The sequence below is a fragment of the Vanacampus margaritifer genome, chromosome 1 (assembly GCF_051991255.1).
Source record: "Vanacampus margaritifer isolate UIUO_Vmar chromosome 1, RoL_Vmar_1.0, whole genome shotgun sequence".
In the NCBI taxonomy this organism is placed as follows: domain Eukaryota; kingdom Metazoa; phylum Chordata; class Actinopteri; order Syngnathiformes; family Syngnathidae; genus Vanacampus; species Vanacampus margaritifer.
In genome coordinates this window covers 63,233,548-63,254,165 of record NC_135432.1, presented here as the reverse complement: position 1 = coordinate 63,254,165, position 20,618 = coordinate 63,233,548, and the positions used below count along the sequence as shown (strand labels likewise).

The 20,618-nt window shown below is 43.0% G+C and overlaps 1 protein-coding gene across 1 annotated transcript in view; it reads left to right on the top strand.

The window, feature by feature from the left end:
* ganc (glucosidase, alpha; neutral C) overlaps positions 1–20,618 on the top strand; it is a 21,245-nt gene extending 627 nt beyond the window's left edge. Inside the window, exons 3-24 of the mRNA XM_077560021.1 lie at positions 84–146; positions 856–958; positions 1,818–1,945; positions 3,492–3,671; positions 3,752–3,773; positions 3,848–3,908; positions 4,712–4,808; positions 5,109–5,280; positions 13,396–13,516; positions 14,422–14,657; positions 15,255–15,461; positions 15,683–15,826; positions 16,687–16,783; positions 16,851–16,952; positions 17,035–17,209; positions 17,292–17,360; positions 18,417–18,481; positions 18,566–18,642; positions 18,705–18,779; positions 19,886–19,999; positions 20,172–20,284; positions 20,352–20,618. Of these exons, the coding sequence (XP_077416147.1) occupies positions 84–146; positions 856–958; positions 1,818–1,945; positions 3,492–3,671; positions 3,752–3,773; positions 3,848–3,908; positions 4,712–4,808; positions 5,109–5,280; positions 13,396–13,516; positions 14,422–14,657; positions 15,255–15,461; positions 15,683–15,826; positions 16,687–16,783; positions 16,851–16,952; positions 17,035–17,209; positions 17,292–17,360; positions 18,417–18,481; positions 18,566–18,642; positions 18,705–18,779; positions 19,886–19,999; positions 20,172–20,284; positions 20,352–20,568 (2,638 nt within the window). The 3' untranslated portion in view covers positions 20,569–20,618. The remainder of the gene's footprint in view (positions 1–83; positions 147–855; positions 959–1,817; positions 1,946–3,491; positions 3,672–3,751; positions 3,774–3,847; positions 3,909–4,711; positions 4,809–5,108; positions 5,281–13,395; positions 13,517–14,421; positions 14,658–15,254; positions 15,462–15,682; positions 15,827–16,686; positions 16,784–16,850; positions 16,953–17,034; positions 17,210–17,291; positions 17,361–18,416; positions 18,482–18,565; positions 18,643–18,704; positions 18,780–19,885; positions 20,000–20,171; positions 20,285–20,351) is intronic.

The window sequence follows — 20,618 nt, the reverse complement described above, 5'->3', positions numbered from 1 at the left end:
GAGCACTGCAAATATATATATATAATACTTTTTTTCCTTTTGAATTTATTGTTGTACTATGTGTTTTTGTTGTTGTTCGACAGTGGTGTGCCTGGCGGTGATGGAAAGCACAAGTTTATGAAAAGTCATCAGGTTGCCTTTTACAGGTGTGTCACTTCATCATGATTCCGAACTTTATTTACTTGTACAGTATATCATTTTTGGATATAGTTTTGTCGAACTAACGTTTCATTATATTATTATACATACTGTATATTAATATATTATTTTACTATTTCTTTAGAAAATGTGTAATATGTTAATTTGAAATAAAATTATGTGTTTAAATAATGTTAGGATAATTTAATAGTTGATTTTGTGTGTGTGTTTAACTTACATTACTAACATGTATTTTAGTTTGTTAAAATGTAATTTTCAACAAATTATTTTGCGTTGAAATAACATGGATTTAATAGTAATAATAGTTTATAAAATTTGATAACTATTATTAAATACATAATTTGTTTTTTCTTATATTTTTATCATTTATTAACTTTTAAAAATATTTATGTCTTAAGACAATGTTAATGGATTTGTTTCGTACCTTAGTTAAAAACAAACGTAAGATTTTTTTTTAACATTACAGATTTTACTTTACCTTTTAATTTACTCCATTGAATAAAAACTGAATATATACATTACATTTGTTCATTGACAGAACAAAATTATACTGAGTGTGAATTAAAAGAAGCACATAATTGAAAATATATATTTTTTAAATAATAATACATAATATTAATTACAATAATATTTAAACTCAGTTTTTGATTTGTTTTTAATATATATAGCATACTTTTTTTTTTTTTTTTTTGCAAGACGGCAGATGCAGGGACCCAAAATGCAGTATCAAGCCCTTTTGGATACACTTGTCCTCAGCGAAAAGGGCGTCCACTTTGAGTTGCTGGAACCAAAGATACAGGTATGGAGGTATATAAATGTAAAGGTATGTATATCATAAACAGTGATTCCCAAGCAGTGTGATGTGGCGCATTGGTGTACCGTGAGAGATTGTCAGGTGTGCCACAAGAAATTATCCAATGTCAGTTATTTGGATGAAAAACGATTTATTTTCTATTGAAACATTTTTTTTTTGTTAAAACTCTTTGACTGCCAAAAACGTTAAATAACGTTTAGTAAAATCCTATGGAGGAGTGCCAAAGACGTTAAAAGACGTTTGTTTCAAAACAGAGGTGAAACTAACCATTTTCTGTTGTTGATTACTGAAGAACGGAATAAGGTAGAAACAAACTTTTTTTTTCTGATGAAAGATGAGAGTCCAATCTTTCATTTGGTAGTATGTGTGTTTCCATAGTCCAAACACATAATTTTCTATGGACCTTGAAAGATCAGTCAAAATGCTTAAAATCGGCTGGCACTGGGGACAACCCGTTTCTGAAAACGTCTGGCAGTCAAAGAGTTAAGCTATCTATCTATGCCATCCCCTGATGATAAGAGGCAAAACTCAAAAATTGATTAATTAAAGTACACTAAAAGAAGGTACATAACCTGTAAATCTACTTTTTGTGAACCGTTTTGCTAAGTGTGCATGATTTATGGCGCCTCGGCTCAGTAAAAGTTGGGAAATATTGACTCAAAAGATCTAACGTAAAAATAAAATATTAAATAAATAAAAAGATGGAATAAACCAACAGTCATAAACGTTTAATAAGTTCAACAAACGCTCCTTTATTTGCCAATGGGTTACATTTCAAAGTCGCTGCTCTATTTACTTTTTCCCAGAGGTGACAGTTTATCCTTATTTGTTTGTTGTCCTGCAGAGCAAGTTGCTTGTGTGTGTGTCGCCCTGCAAAAACGACACGGTCAGGATCGTGATTGACGAACGGATTCCCATCAAAGCGCGCTACAGGGCCCAGGATGTGCTCACCCAGGAGCCGCAGTGTGAAAAGTGAGGCCGGTCTCACACACAGCGCGGGGTCAAATTGACCCGGTTTAAGGGTTAAAAATCACAAACGGTTTCATCAAAGCTCCTGTTGTGTATGAAATTAAAACAACACAACACGAGTGTGACGAAACTTCTTGTCATCATACACTACTGATGTCACTCTACACTTTGATGTCATTCAACACCTCCTTGTTGTCGTGATGTCATTATCCCACTCTTTGATGACACCGTGCATCTCTTTGACGTTGTACATGTGCCTTTTACATTACACGTTACCTTTACTATTTGATGTCATTGCAAACCTCATTGAAATCATTTTCACCTCTTTGTTTTTTTTTTCTTTTTCTGGAGAGCTCAGTATTGTTCATTCGGTAATTTTACCGATTTGACATCTCATCATCATTGCTCTCCTTTTTTTTTATTTTTTATTATTATTATTTTTTTGTATGTGGGTGATTATGTGTATGTGCGTGTGTGCGTGCGAGTGAGTGTGTATTCATTAGTTCACCTAAAACCTATTGGGGAAAAAAATCCCATTTTCACCTCTTTGATGTCACCCTTCTGACTCAAGCCTACACCTTTTGCCATCATCCTACGCCACTTTGTAACACTACGCACCTCTTTGATGTCATCTCTGATGTGCTTGCAAACCTCACCGAAGTCACCGTGAGCCTCTTTGACATCAGCGTACACCCCCCCGACACAACCCGATACACATTTTGTCATCATCCTACAACTCTTTGTATCATCATGCACCTCTTTGATGTCACCCGACACCCTTTTGTTGTCTGATGTCATTCTGCTTTTTTTTTTTTTTTGATGTTACCCTGCACCTCTCTTGGATGATATGCATTTACGTCACCCTACTGTTATCATACGCCTCTTTGATTTCATTGTAAACCTCATTGAAGTTGTCATCAATCTCTTTGACATCCACCTCCTTACTGTCATCCTACACCTCTTTGTGACATCATGCACCTCTTTACACATCTCTTCAGTTATAGCCACCTCTTTACTGTCATAATATACCTCTTTGACACCACACTTATTTTTTTCTGTATTTCCTATACCTCTTTAACACTTATGACACACCCCTACACTTTTTTACTGTCATCCTGCAACTCATTGTAACTCATACACCTCTTTGATGTCAACCTACACCTCTTTGTTTATAAGATGACTTTGACTTTTTGTAGCCATCGTGCACTGATTTGGTGTCGTCCCACACTGTTTTGTAGTCATGCACCTCTTTGATGACATGCTACACCTCCGATGTCATCTTACACCTCTTAGATATCACCATACAGCTCTTTTGATATGTATCTTGTGTCACACAACACTTCAGCGTGCCCCATTTTACTGTCGTCCATCTCATCATGCACATATACACCTCTTTGAGGTCATCACACACCTCTTTGACCTCATGATAAACTTCCTCAATGGCCTCTTAGACGTCGCATCACTATCAGATATTTTCCCACACCTGTGACAAATCTTATGCACCCGCTTGACATTTTCACACACCTCTTTGACATCATCCTGTGGGCAGGGTGAGACTGGAGGAGCAGCAGGCAGACTCGGTGACGCTCTCCTGGGCCTCGGGGCTCTACAGGTGCCGCGTGTGGCGCCAACCTTTCCGCATGGAGCTCCTGTGCGAGGAGCAAGCGGTGGTGACGTTCAACTCGCAAAGCAAGCTGTGGTTTGAGACGATGCGAGAAAGTCCCCAGGAGTGAGCGTCTCATTTACATGGCAATTAACATATAGTATTCAACATAACAGACATGTTTGCTTTTGGTGTGTTTCTCTCAGGGCCAAGGAAGAGAAAAGTGAGGTAGGACACCACAAAATGGCCATAGGCTTTTGTTTTATTATCGTTTGATCATAAATGTCTGCTCTTTTTAACAGATGGAAGAAGACAACCTATGGAGAGAGACATTCAGGAACTTTGTGGACATCAAAGCGAATGGTTTGGGTTCACCTGGTGTTAATGATGTTGCAAAAATAGGCTCCTAAATGGCAGTGCCATTGTGACAAAATGTTAATATACTTGGCTGACCTTTTTTCAAATTTGCATTTTTGTGTTCGACGTTGGACTGCATGTTAATTATATATATATATATATTTGAAAACAATATATTTAGGCTAACTGAAATTTACATAAATGTTTTTGTTTGGTCTTTTAGTTTTTTATATTTTGGATTTTTCATTACCTAAACTTAGCTGAATTTGAACGTATTTCTTAAAACTTAAAAAATAAAAATTGTATATATATATATATATATATATATATATATATAAAAATTGTATTCATTGTAATATATATATATATATATATATATAAATTTTATTCATTGTAATATATATATGTATATATTATGTATATAAATTTAATAGACCAACTGTCTATTAAATATATATATATATATATATATGGCTGGCAACCGGTTACAAAGTATTGCTAAAGAAATTATTTATAGTTAAACAAAGAAAGTTACGGTTTATGTATTTGAAATATATGTTTAATATATTACAATTAGGTAACAGGGTTTGAAATGAATGCTAATGTTTTTGCTAAGTGGTCTTGCTAGCTTAGCTGTGTTAGCAGCTGTGCTATTTAGCCAAGAACAAACTTTGGTATAAAATAAATATCACTTCTGCTGAGTCAAAAGGAAGCGATATCAACAAATCATACACCCCAAAAACAAATATATTAGTTGATATGCAATGAGAGTTTTCTTGAAGTGTACTGCTGTGTGTTTTACCTTATAGGACCCACTAGCATTGGCGCTGACTTGCAGCTCCACGGATTCCAGGATGTGTTTGGCGTGCCGGAACATGCCGACAGTCTCCGCCTGGCAGACACCAGGTCAGTGAATAAATAAATCCTTTTTTTATAAATCCAAAAATTGAGCCCTAACAGTACAAGTTATATACAGTATATGTGCATTTTTATGTGACGTTGGGCATACAGAGTTCACAAGGAGTTTGAATCACTCCAGAGAACTGTTTGCGTGTCCACCACATTTGCACAGATACCCCCCCACCCCAGCACCTGTTGGTCTGTGAGGCACGAGGGAATCTCAAAACAGTGAAAGAGTAAAGCCGCGTCAGGACTCACAAAGAGGTCACAATTGACTGCCAAGTATCTGCTCCAATGTCCCCCCAGAGATGACGAACCTTACCGACTGTACAACCTGGACGTGTTTGCGTACGAGATCAACAGTCATCTGGGCGTGTACGGCAGTGTCCCGCTCGTGGTGGCTCACAAGCAGGACCGAACTTTGGGAGTCTTTTGGCTCAATGCCTCAGACTCGTTTGTACACGTCAACTATAGCCAGGTACTGGTAATCCAGTTAAAGTTTTTACTCAGAAGACTGTATTCCTAGTCCTTGGTCTTGTCTCAGTCTTAAGTCCTAAATCCTGGTTTAAGTCCACTTTTAGGCTTTTGTCCTGAGTCCTAAATCCTTAGCTATAAGTCTTAATTCCTTAATCTTATTTTATTCCATCCATCAATTTTATGAGTCCTAAATCCAAATTTTTTATTTCTAATTCTTAGTCCTTAATACTGTTTTAGTCTTTAGTCGTGTCTTGGTTTTTCAGTCTGCCTTGTACTAAGTCCCAGTTTGTAGTTCAAATTCTTGGTCCTTAGTCCTGCTTTGGTCTTTATTCCTGCATGAGTCATTTACCGTGTCTTAATCTTTAGTACTGAATCCAAGTATTTTGTCCTAACCTCTAATACCTAGTCTTTAGTCTTTAGTAGTAGTTCTCAGTGCTAGTCCTTAGTCCTGTTTTTTTCTTGGTGCTGATTCAGTCTAGCTCTGACAGATTGTTGGGTCTGATATTACAGATCCCCTTAGTTACTGACCGTGCACCAAGGAAAAAGGAGGCAGAAGCTGTTGCTTTGTTTTATTGCAACCGCGGCTGGGAGAGGAGAGGAGACGCGAGACCTTAACTCACGTTCGGCTCCTTCCGACTCTCTCTCCTCCCCCGGCCACCTCGTCGCTTTTATTACAGTTAAGTTTCAGTTTCGTTTCATACGTCATGGAAAAATACAAAACATTAGAGAAAGTTGAGCGGCGCCTCTAAACGACAGTTGATAATATAAAAACACAAAAATATATACAGGATATTCTTTAAAATACACATAATGTTAAGACTACTGTTTTAAGCAACTTCACATTCCCTCCTGTTGTGGATTTAAAAGGATATCAGTAAATACTAAAACAATTAAGTTTTCTCAGTATTACTTCATTAATAGATTCACAACATTTGAACCATTCTCAGGAAATGGCGAAAACCCTTAACTTAAAGGGAAAAATTCCATAACTCCCCCACCGCACGGTGACGAGAACCTCTTGGTCTGAGAATGGAACTGAATTTGAAGTTAGGGAAACACAATAAGATGAGGGTCACACTTTTGTGTCGGTCTCCACAGTGTCAACATAATCCTCTACGTGTAGTAAGTTATATTGATACATCTGGGCCACGAACATACGGGCGACTAATCTCTTAGACATTGGGACAATACAGCAGGAACAAATAACACATCATAAGATAAACATTATAATGATCAAAGTCCAAACAATGTCTGAAAAAGGGTCATCTTCTCCTTTGTTTCTTCTTCTTTTTGACAAGAATCCGGGGGTAATCCCTTATCTGAGTTCGGTGACCTTTTTGCAGTGACTCTGGTGGATCCACGTCTCTCTCTCAGCGATTTTGAGAGCGGTGGGTGTGGTCAGGAGAACAACGAATGGGCCGTCCCAGCGTGGGCTCGACCATGTTTTCCTTTTTATCACCTTCACCAACACCAGGTCACCCGGGGTCACCGTTTCCTGTGCAGGAGGAAGAGAGGTAGAGGGCAGATCATTTGCTCTTGACACAGTCCGTTCTTTAAACAAGTCACATAACCATTTAGTCAGTGGATCTGCCTCTCCTGTTTTGTCTGACCATGGCTGATTTTCCCATAAGGGGAGCACAAAGGGTCTGCCTGTTACTGCCTCAAAGGGCGTGATCCCTTGTGGGTTTGGCGTTATTCTCATGTAAGTTTTTACTAGAGATAAACACTCAGGCCATGGTTTTTTGGTTTCTTCCATGGTCTTTTTGAGTCTTAGTTTAATAGTACCGTTGGTCCGTTCAACTAAGCCTGCGCTCTGTGGGTGATATGCACAATGATTTTTTAGGGTGATCCCTAAGTGAACGGCCATATTGTCAACGATGGTATTTACAAAATGGCTACCGTTATCACTCCACAAGACTCGTGGAATGCCATGTTCTGGTATTATGTGTTTACAAATAGCTTTAGCTACTGTGAGGGCGTTTGGATGTTTTGAAGGAACAAGTTCAACCCATTTAGTTAGTGAGTCTACTAACACTAAACAGTACTTGTGCTGACCACTTTTGTGTAGTTCAATAAAGTCCATGTGTAAAACTTCAAATGGGTAGGAGCCCACTGGGCATTTCCCTCTCTGTGGTCTTAAGTTTCCCTGAGCATTGTGACGACAACACACCATACATGACCTACAAAAAGTTTTAAAATAGGTTTGTAAGCCCTGTGGTATTGTCATTGTCTGTTCTACCATAGATACCATCCCTCCTGTTGAGACATGGGACTTGCCATGACTCAATGTGGCTACTGCGTGGAACAGACTGCGGGGGATGACTGGTCGGTCTTCTTTGTGGTAGAGGCCTTCTGGGGTGAGTTCAATGTTCATCATTTTCCATAGTGTTTTTTCTTTGTCTGGAGCGTTGTTTTGCATGTCAATTAGTACTTGTTTTGGAATGTTGTTGTGTTGTTGTGTTTCTTTGTGGTTGGCGAGCATGACGATCTTTGTTTTGTCTTGGCCTGCTTGCTTGGCTGCCAAATCTGCTTTTGCATTTCCTACAGAAACGGCGTCTTTTGCTGAGGTGTGAGCTTTGCATTTGCATACTGCTATTTTGGAGGGTAGCAGTACAGCGGCCAAAAGGTCAGTGAGTAATTTGGCGTGTTGAACAGGTTTTCCTGTTGATGTTTTCATTCCTCGTCGAGCCCACATGGCGGCAAAGATGTGCAATGTCGAGTGGGCATATTGGCTGTCGGTCCAAATTGTTACTGCTTTGTCTTTGAATAATTTACATGCTTCTGTTAGCGCGATGAGTTCTGCTGCTTGTGCTGACAGATTTCCTATTAATCGTCCGCTCTTCAGTGTCTTTTGTTGTGTGACCACTGCATAGCCTGTGTTGGTGTTGCCTAGTTCATCTTTGCTTGAGGAACCATCTACAAACACTGCTTCTCCTTCTTGTAAGGGTGTGTCTAACAAATCTCTTCTTGGTTTGCAGATTTCCTCGGTGGCTTCTGTGCAACTGTGTGGTGTCCCATCTGTCTCCACTGGGAGGAGACTTGCAGGATTGAGAGTGCTGCATCTCTTGATGGTAAGATGGGGTTGGGACAACAGTACAGCTGTTAGGCCAAGATGTCTTGCTGGTGAGAGAAATGACATCTTTGTTTGAGTCAAAAGAACATCTACTGAGTGTGTTACTAGTAGAGTGGTGGGATGGAACAACACCAATTCGGCGGATGCTTGGACAGCCATTGCTGCGGCACACACTGCTTGGACACACTGGGGCAGGGCTCTGGCGACAGCATCAAGTTTCTTTGAGTAGTAGGCCACTGGTCGCATTTGTGTACCATGTTGTTGGAGTAGGACGGATGTCATGAATCCGTCTTTGCAGTCCACTGTTTGGGTAAACAGTTTCTTGTAGTCGGGTAGGCCCAAAGGGCCTGTGCTTGTGATGGTCTGTTTTATCTGATTGAACTTGTCATTAGCTATTTTCGTCCATGTGATGGGATCGGCCAGGGCGATGTCTTCTTGGTAAATTAAATCCACCAGTGGTTGCGTTATTTCGGCGAAGTCCAGAACCCATAGACGGCAAAAATTCACTAGGCCTAGGAAGGCCATCATCTGTCTTTTGGTCTTTGGTTTGGGGGCATCAAGGATAGCTTGTTTCCGATCAGAGGTTAGTTTTCTTCCTTCTGCCGATATGATGTGACCTAAGAAAACTACTTCGGTCTGAGTCCACTGTAGTTTGGTCAGTGAGGCTTTGTTTCCTGTCTTTGCCAGGTGTTGACACAGTTTCACTGCTTCTTCTTGATTTTCTTCTTTGGTTGGACTGGCGATGAGAATGTCATCTACGTAAATCAAGATTTGAGTGGTTTCACTGTGTTCATGGAGGCTCAGACAGTTGTTGATTTCTTGAGAGAAAATGGTGGGGCTCTCTGCATAGCCTTGGGGTAGTCTCGTATAGGTGTATTTCTTTTGATTAAAGGTGAAACCAAACCAATGACGGGCAGACTCGTGCAATGGGATGGAAAAGAAGGCGTTGCTTAGATCAATTACTGTGAACCATTTCTGTTCTGGCTTCAGCGCATTGAGTAGAGTGTGGGGGTCGGGGACGCAGGGGGCTCTCTGTTTTACTGCCTGATTTACGGCTCTTAAGTCGTGGACCATTCGCCAGGTCGTGGTGTCTGCTTTCTTTACTGGAAAGATTGGAGTGTTACAAGTTACCTTGGGGGCTTCTATGAGCACTCCAGCTTTTACCATGTTCATGATTACTGGTGTGATTCCTTCTTTGGCATCAGGTTTGAGTGGGTATTGATTGATTCGTGGGCGATAGTTTGTTCTTGGTTCAATTGTTACTTCTGTGGCTGTGGTCATTAGGCCCACATCGGTTTTTGACGCTGACCACAGCTGAGGTGGTATTTGATCCATGGCGTCTTTTAGTGCCAGGATCGTGGTTTCCTCCGGATGTCATGTACTTAGGTGGGTGCTGGGGACAAATGTTGTCACCCAGTTTAGTTTTTTCCTCCAGACCACGTTTCCTGATGACATGATGCGTTTAAATCTTCCATCTTGACATGGGGTCCACGGAAGTCGTTGTTCGGACCATGTTACATCTCTTATTTTTGATCCTATGTCCTTCCATCTCCAGCCTGTTGGTTTTGCCAGTGAAATGTGGAAGGGAATGCCAACGCCTTCATATGTGGTTAATGCATATATGTAATCTGGAAAGATTACTGTGGCTGCCATCCATCCTGCCTGTTCGTCCCAAATTAGGTCTTTTATTTGGGCCCGCATGGTTGTCAATCGGGACCATTGATCAAAGAAGTCTCTGTCCTCTTTGTTCGGGGCGAAGCGGATGGTGGAGTGAAGTGGGTACGTGGTTTGGGGCACCCAATTTGAATTTGGTAGGATTTGTTCTGGCATCTGTTGCAGATTGTTTGTTACTGATGTTGGACCTTTTTGGATCGGATCCAGACTGTAGAATGGGCGTGGTTTGTCTTTTCCTTCTAGTACTAACATCTGCATTGGTGTTTCTTGTCCTCTTTTTGTCACGACCATGCTGGAGCCTTCGACCATTAATACAAGGCTCATGGCTTTTATCAAATCTCGTCCGATGAGGTTTTCAGGACAACGAGGCACGTAAACGAAAGTTTGATCTGGGTATTCTGTTCCGTCTTCATCAATAATGGTCAGTGGTTCGGTAAAGTAATGGATGGCTGGTCTACCTCCCACTCCTATGACCATTATTGTGCTTTTTGACAATTTGACACCTGTTGGTAGATCAGTGATCACGGAGGATTGTGCTCCTGAATCCACAATGAATTTCAATGTTGTAGTAAATGGCCCTAAGCCTAGTTTTCTTACTGCTGGGTCAATAGAGGACATCTGGCTAAACAGGACTGTCAGGTCAAGCACCTCGACGATCGTTCTGGTGTCATCAGGGTTTTCATCACTTGACCTTTCCTGCTCGCGTCATTCGGTTGGATCCCAGTGGTCAGATCTTGGGGTCTCAATTTTTTGTTTGGAGCGGCAATCTCGGGCAAAGTGGCCGTACTTGCCACAATTGTAGCACACATCCTGTCTGGTGGCTGGTCGGCCTCTTCCTCTTCCGCGTCCACGTCCTCTACCCCGATTGGGTTGGTTTTGGTAGTAAATTGGTCCAGAAGGTGGAGGAGAGGCATGTTGAAAAAATGTGTGCATGGCATTGAAGACTGATGATTGCGCTTTTTGTCTTTTTAGGTCTTCAGCGTGTGAGGCCCAAGCTACGAGATCATTCACCGGGGCAGTTCTCCAGGTGTGGTAATGTTTCTTGATAAAATTGACTGTACCGTCCACTAGTCCATCCAGGAATGTTGCCCGCAGTAATGTTTGGTATGTGCTTTGTGCCTCAGTGCTTTCTTCGATGCCACCATGTAGTTTCAGTACGTCTTGGAGGCGGTCCACATATTTTTGTGCGCTTTCTTCAGGTTCTTGGCGGCATTGGCGGACTTTAGTTAAATCAGGTGGTTTCTTGAACACTGCGATGGCTCTTTCTAAAAGAGTATTTAGGGCGTTGTCTAGTTCTTGGCCTGGTTGGTAGACTTGGCCTCGTTGGTTGGCTGGAGCAAAGGCTCCTTGGAATCTTCCAACTCGATGTCCTGCGGTCAGACGTAGGACGCTTAGTAATTCATTGCCATTGAGGTGATAGGATCCATGTAGTTCTCTAATTGCAGCTGCCCATTTTTCAACGTTGTCTTCAATGGGAGGAACTGATGCGCATGCGGCTACTTTTTCTTCTTCGGTCCATGGGCGATAGAGCAGCAAGGTCTGTGGATGAGCAGGTTGACCAGGATTTGGCATTCCATAAGCTGGGTTGGCTACAGCTACCATGGGATATGCTGCCACCTGCTGAATGTCTGGGTATAATTTTGTTGTTGCAGCCAGGACGTCTGCTGTTGGTTTGTTTGATCTTGTACGGCTTCCAATAGGAGGGGAGGCTCCGTCCCCAAAACTCGTGGAGGTGGAATTTGGGGAGGAGGTAGACGGGGTAGGCGGTTCCCGCTGTTGGTTGACGTTTACTTCCTCTTCTGGATCATTTTGCTGTCGCACTTCAGCCGGTGCATTTCCGTTGTCTCTTCGTCTGGCGCCGGTTTCTTCCGTTGGTCTTATCTTCATCTGATACATTTTTCTTTCTGTCTTTTCCTTTTTTCTTTTCTCTTTCCAAAATGCTTTCTGCCCTCATTTTACACTGTTTTATCCACACTTCAACAGCACGTAGTTGTGCTTCCAATTTTTCTACATTCTTTCCCTTTTTAATCTTCTTTGCTCTTTTCTCCACTAAACTTTTCTTAACTTCCTCTTTGTTCCTGACATCTCTCAAAGACGGGTTAAAATCATACTTGGTCACCCAGGATTCCAGATACTTGCACGCATTAGCGTCAAAGCTTGCAACAAACTTAACATTTTGGTGTTGTTCTATTTCTTTTCTCAATGACTGGCCCATTGTATGTATTCCCGAGCGGGCAGCAGTTACTCCCTTCAAACCTTATCTCATAAACACGCACAAAGTACACACCCACACAAAAACACACGCACACAACCACACACACACACATAAACTCACACACAAACACACACACTTAGTCTTTTCTGTGGTGCACCACTTTCTAATTTAAAACCATGATTTGTGTTTTAGGCGATTATTTTTAATCGCAGTCAGTTCTGTTCTGACCTAATAAATCTTTGTTATATTGAACACAGATATTTTGGTAACCAATGAGTGGGGAGGTGTAAATTATTACGTATTTACGGCAACGTTTAATTTCCTCTACCCGGGCACCCGAAAACGACACTTTTTTTTAACAAGTTAAAAACTAGTCAATAAAAGTATTTTGGATCTCATCTAATAAAACCGTGATCCCTTTGATGCCCGGATCATATATACCATGGGTTTTTTTTCTCTTCTTCACGGGCCAACGCCCAAGCGCTTCTCTTTTACTCCCCACTTTTCTATTTTACTCTTACTTCTTCAGTATATTTAGTGTTCCTTTTTCAAACTTCTGTGTAAATCGTGATAATTAAACAGCATAATACCTGTTAGTCCTCGGTGCCGGTCTGGTTCGCAGGACCCGGTGTCCGGGCGAACGGCCGTGGCCGGAGCGACGAGACCCGTCACGCAAGGGGAGACGCTGTCGACAGATTCTCGGTGTCCTCGGTTCGGCGGCGGTCGTCCGTCCAGATGCAGATCCGGGTCACGGCACCAATTAAATGTTGGGTCTGATATTACAGATCCCCTTAGTTACTGACCGTGCACCAAGGAAAAAGGAGGCAGAAGCTGTTGCTTTGTTTTATTGCAACCGCGGCTGGGAGAGGAGAGGAGACGCGAGACCTTAACTCACGTTCGGCTCCTTCCGACTCTCTCTCCTCCCCCGGCCACCTCGTCGCTTTTATTACAGTTAAGTTTCAGTTTCGTTTCATACGTCATGGAAAAATACAAAACATTAGAGAAAGTTGAGCGGCGCCTCTAAACGACAGTTGATAATATAAAAACACAAAAATATATACAGGATATTCTTTAAAATACACATAATGTTAAGACTACTGTTTTAAGCAACTTCACACAGATAATTATAAAAAATAAATGTGAACTTCCTGCAGGAAGACGATCTGCTGCCACACACCGACGTCCACTGGATGTCTGAGAGCGGAGTGATAGACTGCATGGTCCTGCTGGGTCCAACTCCAGCGCAGATGTACCGACAGTACGCTGAGCTGACGGGTATGCGAGCAACAGATCAGAAGCACCGATTTCCCAGACGTAAACGTGTAATGGCCACAATGTAGACATATGAAATTTTTAAGGGACGTCTTCAACAACTACAATCTGCCATCCTTCTCTTAGGTCTTCCTCTTGCTCTCTTTCCTGGTAGCTTCATACTCATTAAACTTCTGCCGCTATACTCACTCTCTCCTCTGGTCCTGTCCAAACAATCTAAGTCAGCTCTCTAACTCCCCCCCAAAACATCTAACCTTGGCTGTCCGCACCTATGGTCACGAGCTGTGGGTCGTGACCGAAAGAACAAGATCCCGGATACAAGCGGCCGAAATGAGTTTCCTCCACAGGGTAGCCGGGCTCTCCCTTAGAGATAGGGTGAGAAGCTCGGTCATCCGGGAGGGACTCAGCGTCGAGCCGCTACTCCTCCACGTTGAGAGGCACCAGTTGAGGTGGCTCGGGCATCTGGTTCGGATGCCTCCTGGACGCCTCCCTGGGGAGGTGTTCCGGGAATGTCCTACCGGCGGGAGGCCCCGGGGACGACCCAGGACACGCTGGAGAGACTATGTCTCTCGGCTGGCCTGGGAACGCCTTGGGATCCCGTCGGAGGAGCTGGGTGAAGTGGCTGGGGAGAGGGAAGACTGGGCTTCCCTGCTAAAGCTGCTGCCCCCGCGACCCGACCCCGGATAAGCGGAATTGAAGACGGACGGACAGACGGACTTGGCTGTCCGCCATTTCCAGCTCCGCTTCCCGCCCCATTTCTTCAGTACCACTGTCTCTAATCCGTACATCATGGATAGCCTCACCATGTTATTTCCACTTCATCCTAGCAAACTCATCCAACACACGACACCCCTGACACGTTCCTCAACCCATTCCAACCTGCTGCGATCTGCTTCTTCCCGCTCCAGGTTACCAGGCCCTCCCGCCTCTGTTCACCCTGGGCTACCACCATTCGCGCTGGGACAACGACACCCAAGACGACGTGGCAGAGGTGGATGCCAAGTTTGACCACCATCGTATCCCATACGACGTCATGTGGCTGGATATTGAACACACCAACGAGAAGCGCTTCTTCACCTGGAACCCTAAGCTGTTTCCTGACCCGGCTCGCCTGCAGCGCCAACTGGAGGAGAAGAACAGGAAGGTCCGTCACCTCTTTTTTTTCCTTCGTCCTGTGCTATTATATCGATCTGTCTTAATCTTGAGTACCAAGCTCCAGTCTTTAGTCCTATGTCCTAGTTTTGGTCCTAAATCTTACTCTTAGTTTACGAGACCTTAAGTCCTATATACTAGTCCGTCCGTCTTCAATTCCGCTTATCCGGCGTCGGGTCGCGGGGGCAGCGGCTTTAGCAAGGAAGCCGAGACTTCCCTCTCCCCAGCCACTTCACCCAGCTCCTCCGACGGGATCCCAAGGCGTTCCCAGGCCAGCCGAGAAACATAGTCTCTCCAGCGTGTCCTGGGTCATCCCCGGGGCCTCCCGCCGGTAGAACATGCCCGGAACACCTCCCCAGGGAGGCGTCCAGGAAGCATCCGAACCAGATGCCTGAACCACCTCAACTGGTATATACTAGTCTTTAGACATAAGTCTGTAGTCCTAGCCCTGAGTCTTACTCCCGGTCTTTAGTCCTAAATCTCATTTCTTTGTCTTTTTTTTATTCCGTTGTTCCAAAGTCTTTAGTCCAAAGCCCTAGTCTTTGTTCAACGTTTGTCCCGACCCAGCCAGTCTGTTTTCTGATTTCAGTTGGTGGTCATCATCGATCCACCTATCATGGTTGATCCTGATTGGTCGCTGTACCACGAGGGGCTAGAAGAAGGTCATTTTGTCCTGGACAGAGAGGGGCAGATATTCAAGGGCACTTGCTGGTCGGGCGACTCGTATTATCCAGATTTCAGCAGCCCACACACCCGGGCCTGGTACGCCAAGTGCTTTTCCCTGGATCGATATAAGGTTAGTGTGAAAAATATGTTTCGGCCCACTTCTTGTACCACTCTGGTCACGCGTCGGGGTCTTTTGTTCCACTTCTGACACTATGGTTTTTTGTCTCTTGACACCAATTTGTAGTAAGAATTCCTGTCAACCTCATAAGTGACCTAAAAAATGACCTAATATGGTTACTACTCCCTTAAGACCTGTTGGAATTGTTTTTTGTGATGTGTTTCTCGAGGTAGGGCTCGACACCATCGCTGCACGCGTGGACTGACATGAACGAACCCACTGTGTTCTCCGGGCCTGAGTTGACGTTGCCTAAGGATGCGTTGCAATATGGGGGCTGGGAACACCGCGACTTGCACAACCTGTATGGCTTTTACCAGGTGAGGGGAAAATAGAATAATAGTCATTTCTCAATAGCGGTATTCTAACAAATATTGACTTGACTGGCATGTTTGAACAAAAAATTACAGTCAGTAAAAGCAGAAAGCTGGTGGAATGCACCTGAGGCTCTAAGCTAACATTCAAATGGAGTCAGTTGGAGGTATCAAATAGACTGATTCTGTATTTTTTTGTTGTAATTTATCCAAAAATAATGATTGAACATTGGCCTTTCTAGATCAGTAATTTAAGAAACTAATTTCGAGATTTAACACTGAAAGCTAATGTTTGAAACCGACTTTGGCAGCTAACTTCAGAAGCTAACATGGAACGATATCGTTAGAAGTTATAGAGGAATATTGAAGCTAAAAATAAGAGCTAACAATGTGAAATAATGTTGACGCTAATGGTAAAGCTAAATGTGGACGCTAACGTTGACGCAAACATCGAAAGCTAACATTGGTTAGCATTAAAGTTAACGTTGGAGCATTAAGCTGTGGCTAACTCAATCTACTGTGTGAGTGTGCTCATTATGTTTTACTGTTCTCCCGGCTTTTAGTAAATGTCTAAAAAGTGCATCGGTGTGTTTTCACATGCGAACGTCGTACGGTAAATATGCTATAAAAAAAGACAAAATCGTCCCAAATGAAAATCAATACAATTAGCAGATTTACGCATCATATAATGTTAGCAATAGCTCAGTGCCATTCGCACACACACCACACAACTGGCTTCGCCTCTTAAAAATATTGAACATTTTATATATATTTATCGTACCCCTTCATGCCTCACTACTTTTAAAAACTGTCAGCTTGTGACCGATGGATCCGTAAAGTATCCCTTGCAATTTCTTCTCTCCTAGCAAATGGCGGCAGTGGACGGCCTATTGACTCGCTCCGGTGGCACAGAGAGACCTTTCGTCCTGTCCCGTGCCTTCTTCGCCGGGACTCAGAGACTAGGTTTGCCAAACAACTTTGGATTCTAGTACAAAATGGAACCACGATCACCAATTGTTTGTCAACGCAGGAGCGGTGTGGTCTGGCGACAACCTCGCTACTTGGGAGTATCTGAAGATCTCCATCCCCATGTGTCTGTCCATGTGCGTAACCGGCCTCTCATTTTGCGGAGGTGAGTCCCATAAAAAAATAGTTACTCCAGTCTGGATCCCATAAGATAACAATCTGTCGTATGTCAATTTGTGCCATTTCAGCCGACATTGGCGGCTTCATTCCGGAGCCGAGCACTGAGTTGCTGCTCCGCTGGTACCAAGCCTCGTACCTGCAGCCCTTCTTCCGAGGCCACTCGTCAATGAACACGGTGCGCCGGGAACCCTGGCTGTTCGAGAAAGAGGTGACCGACATCATCCGAAGTGTCATTGAAGAACGGTACGGTACCGCGGCCCTTTTCCTACAATTGCATTCAACTCACTTGAAATGCTAACTAAATAACGAGCATCTGGATTCTCAGCTACCGCTTGCTGCCGTACTGGTACACTCTCTTCTACCGTGCTCACACCGACGGTCTGCCGGTGCTCAGGTAAGTGCTGCTGTTGTCCACCATAAAAACTTTAGTAACTGTACTTGTGATGTTTTGAGTAGGAATTTGGGTTAGTTAGTTAGTCAATTTTAACCATCATAAATGTTTTACTAACTGTACTTAAGTTGCATTGTGGGTAGGTGGGTTAGTTGTTTCATTTATTTGGTTAGTGGGTTTGTCCATTTTCACCATCATAAAACCATTTACCTAAACCGCTAATGTTTTTAGTGACATTAGGTGAGGTAGTTAGTTAGTTGCAGTAAGTTAGTAAGTTGCATTGTGGGTAGGTGGGTTAGTTGTTTAATTGATTTGGTTAGTGGGTTTGTCCATTTTCACCATCATAAAACCATTTACCTAAACCGCTAATGTTTTTAGTGGCATTAGGTGAGGTAGTTAGTTAGTTGCAGTAAGTTAGTAAGTTGTATTGTGGGTAGTTGGGTTAGTTGTTTCATTTATTTGGTTAGTGGGTTTGTCCATTTTCACCATCATAAAACCATTTACCTAAACCGCTAATGTTTTTAGTGACATTAGGTGAGGTAGTTAGTTAGTTAGTTAGTTGCCATCATAACCTTTAGTAACAGTATTTGTGATGTTTTGAGTAGCATTTAGGTAGTTAGTTGTTTAGTTTAGTTGGTAAGTGGGTTAGCCCGTTTTCATCAACGTGAAACCATTTGATGAAACCTGTGATGTTTTCCGTAACATTTTTGGGTTAGTTACTTAGTTGTCATGATCAAGAAAAGCTTTATTAACTTCATATATGATGCTTGAGTAGCATTTTGGGTGGGTTGACCACTCGCTTTTTTAGTTGGTTAAAATGGTTGGTTATTTTTTATACTGTACAGTTGTGTTTGAAAGTTTACATACCCTAGGGAGTTGTGACCCCCAATCAAGATTGAGCAGGTTAAACTAACAAAAAAAAAAAGTGTTGTCATGTTTACTGGTTGTTGCCATCTATAGGACTGGACTAGAAAAAGTCATCATTCTAGATGTAGAGTTCTTGTATGAGATCTCATTTACTTTTACGGGTGTCCCTAAAGTATGCCACTTTATGTTAAGGCCTCTGTGGATAGAGTTCCCTCAGGAGAAGAGCATCTTCAGCGTGGACCACCAGTACATGCTCGGTGATGTCACACGCATTTTCACACACTTTTTCACCCACCGCAAACGTTCTTTGTTCCATTAATGTAAGTTCATGTTGAACACAGGAGATGCACTGATGGCGTGTCCTGTCACGGAATCCGGCGTTGCGGAACTTGAAGTCATATTTCCTGGAGCGGAGCAGGTAGTTTCAATATTGATTCAAGACTTTGACTGTCAAATATATTGATTCTTCTTGTATTTTAGCTTTGGTATGACATCAAATCGGCGGAGGTTCACCAAGGAGGCGCGACTCTGAGCTTTCCAGTAACCTTGGAAACGGTAAATGTTTTGTTTGGATCCTGCCTCAATTATGACGCCTCAGTCAACATGACGCTTCCCTGCAGAAATATGATCCAATATTTGCTTAAGAAAAGAAGTAATGTAGACAGAAGCCAGCATAACCCACAAACGGTTAACTCACACACTGACTAACTAAATAATTGCGCACTAAAAATTGGTTCTAAAAACATCACAGGCACAGTTTATGAAGATTTATGATAGCAATGCCTAACTGACTACAGAATTGACCAACCTAATAAACTGATCAACTAATTAACGAATCAACCGACTGACTAACCACTGTAAAGAATCAAACCAACTAACGACCCAACATGACTGAATACTAACTAACACGCCAACTAACCATCTAACTGACTAAAGAACCAATCTAACTAATGACCCAATCTGAATGACTGGATAACTACAGTAACTAATAAAGCAATCAACCCACTGGCTAACTGGCCAACTTTCCTGACTGACTGCCCAATCAACTAACAAACTCACCAACACCATTAAACTGACTAACATGATGACAACCAACTAACATGACAACCAACCAAATAACTAACTGATCAACATAAGGACCGACCCGACTGAACCAAACTCAACCAATCATCTCAAAATACTACCCAGTTAATAAAAGTTTTATGATGGGAACAACTGTCTAACTAACCAATCAACCAAGTGATTAACCAGTTAACCTACCAACTGTTATTCTGTAGGTGGAAATAAAGTGCTTTAAGTGTTAAGAATGTTACAGGTACAGTTTATACTGTAAATGTTTTATTACTAACTAACCAACTCACCAACCGTCTGTTTTTCCGTAGTGGCAAAACAGTGAAAGCGTTTTTTTTATTTTCTGACAACTAACCAACCAACTAGCTAGCTAGTTGGCTAACAGTCTCCAAAAAAAAAGTCGACACATTAAGCTAACAGCATACACATCACGGAAGGAAACTGTTTCTTCTCTGTTAACTACTACAATCCCTCGAAAGCAAAATGCCAAAGACCACATGGAGCTGCCTTAACAGCTGGTCATCATATTCCTTTAACTAGTTCAGGGGCTATCTAACCATTGCTGTGAACATTTTGTGCAATGTCATCAGATTCCGGTGTTCCAGCGAGGCGGCACGGCGGTGTGCCGCGCCACAGCGGTCGGGACTTGTACCGCCGACTTGCAGAAGATGCCCCTTGCCATCACGCTGGCTCTGGACGCTCAGGTGAGAGGAGCAAAGTGGATCGTCGCAGCATAGCTAGACCACCAAGGAGAGCTCGCATGGTCAAGCTTTTGCCTTTTGAGGCAGAACCCAGCGAAGTGGCAACCCCTGTAGGAAAATATTTCACCTTTGCTGGGTTCTGCGTGAAAAGCACTGCCCCCTAAATTCTGTTCAGGGTGCCGCCAATGGTGAAGTGTACCTGGACGACGGCCGCACCTTCTCCTACCGCGACAAGCGGGAGTTCTGCCTGCGCTCCTTCCGCATGCTGGCAGGACGCCTGCGGTGCCGGTAAGTTCTCCCTCGTCCTCGTTATATCGTCATAACAGCGTGACATCGCAACTTTGTCACCCGGCAGCCGCGTCGGCGAAGAGGGAAGCTACAAGTGCGGCATAGCGGTGCGCTCGGTGCACATCTTGGGGGTGCGGGGCGAGCCATCGGCGGTGCAGGTCTACGCGGCGGGGGCGGCCGAGGGCGTCTCGGTGGAGTACCAGTACGAGCCAGAGCGGCGCTCGCTCAGCATCGGTGACTTGGAGCTCAGCTTGGACGACGACTGGGACATACAGATATGTTGACTTCCTGTCACAGTTAAGATTTCATTGATTGAGTTGAATTATGGGCTGCT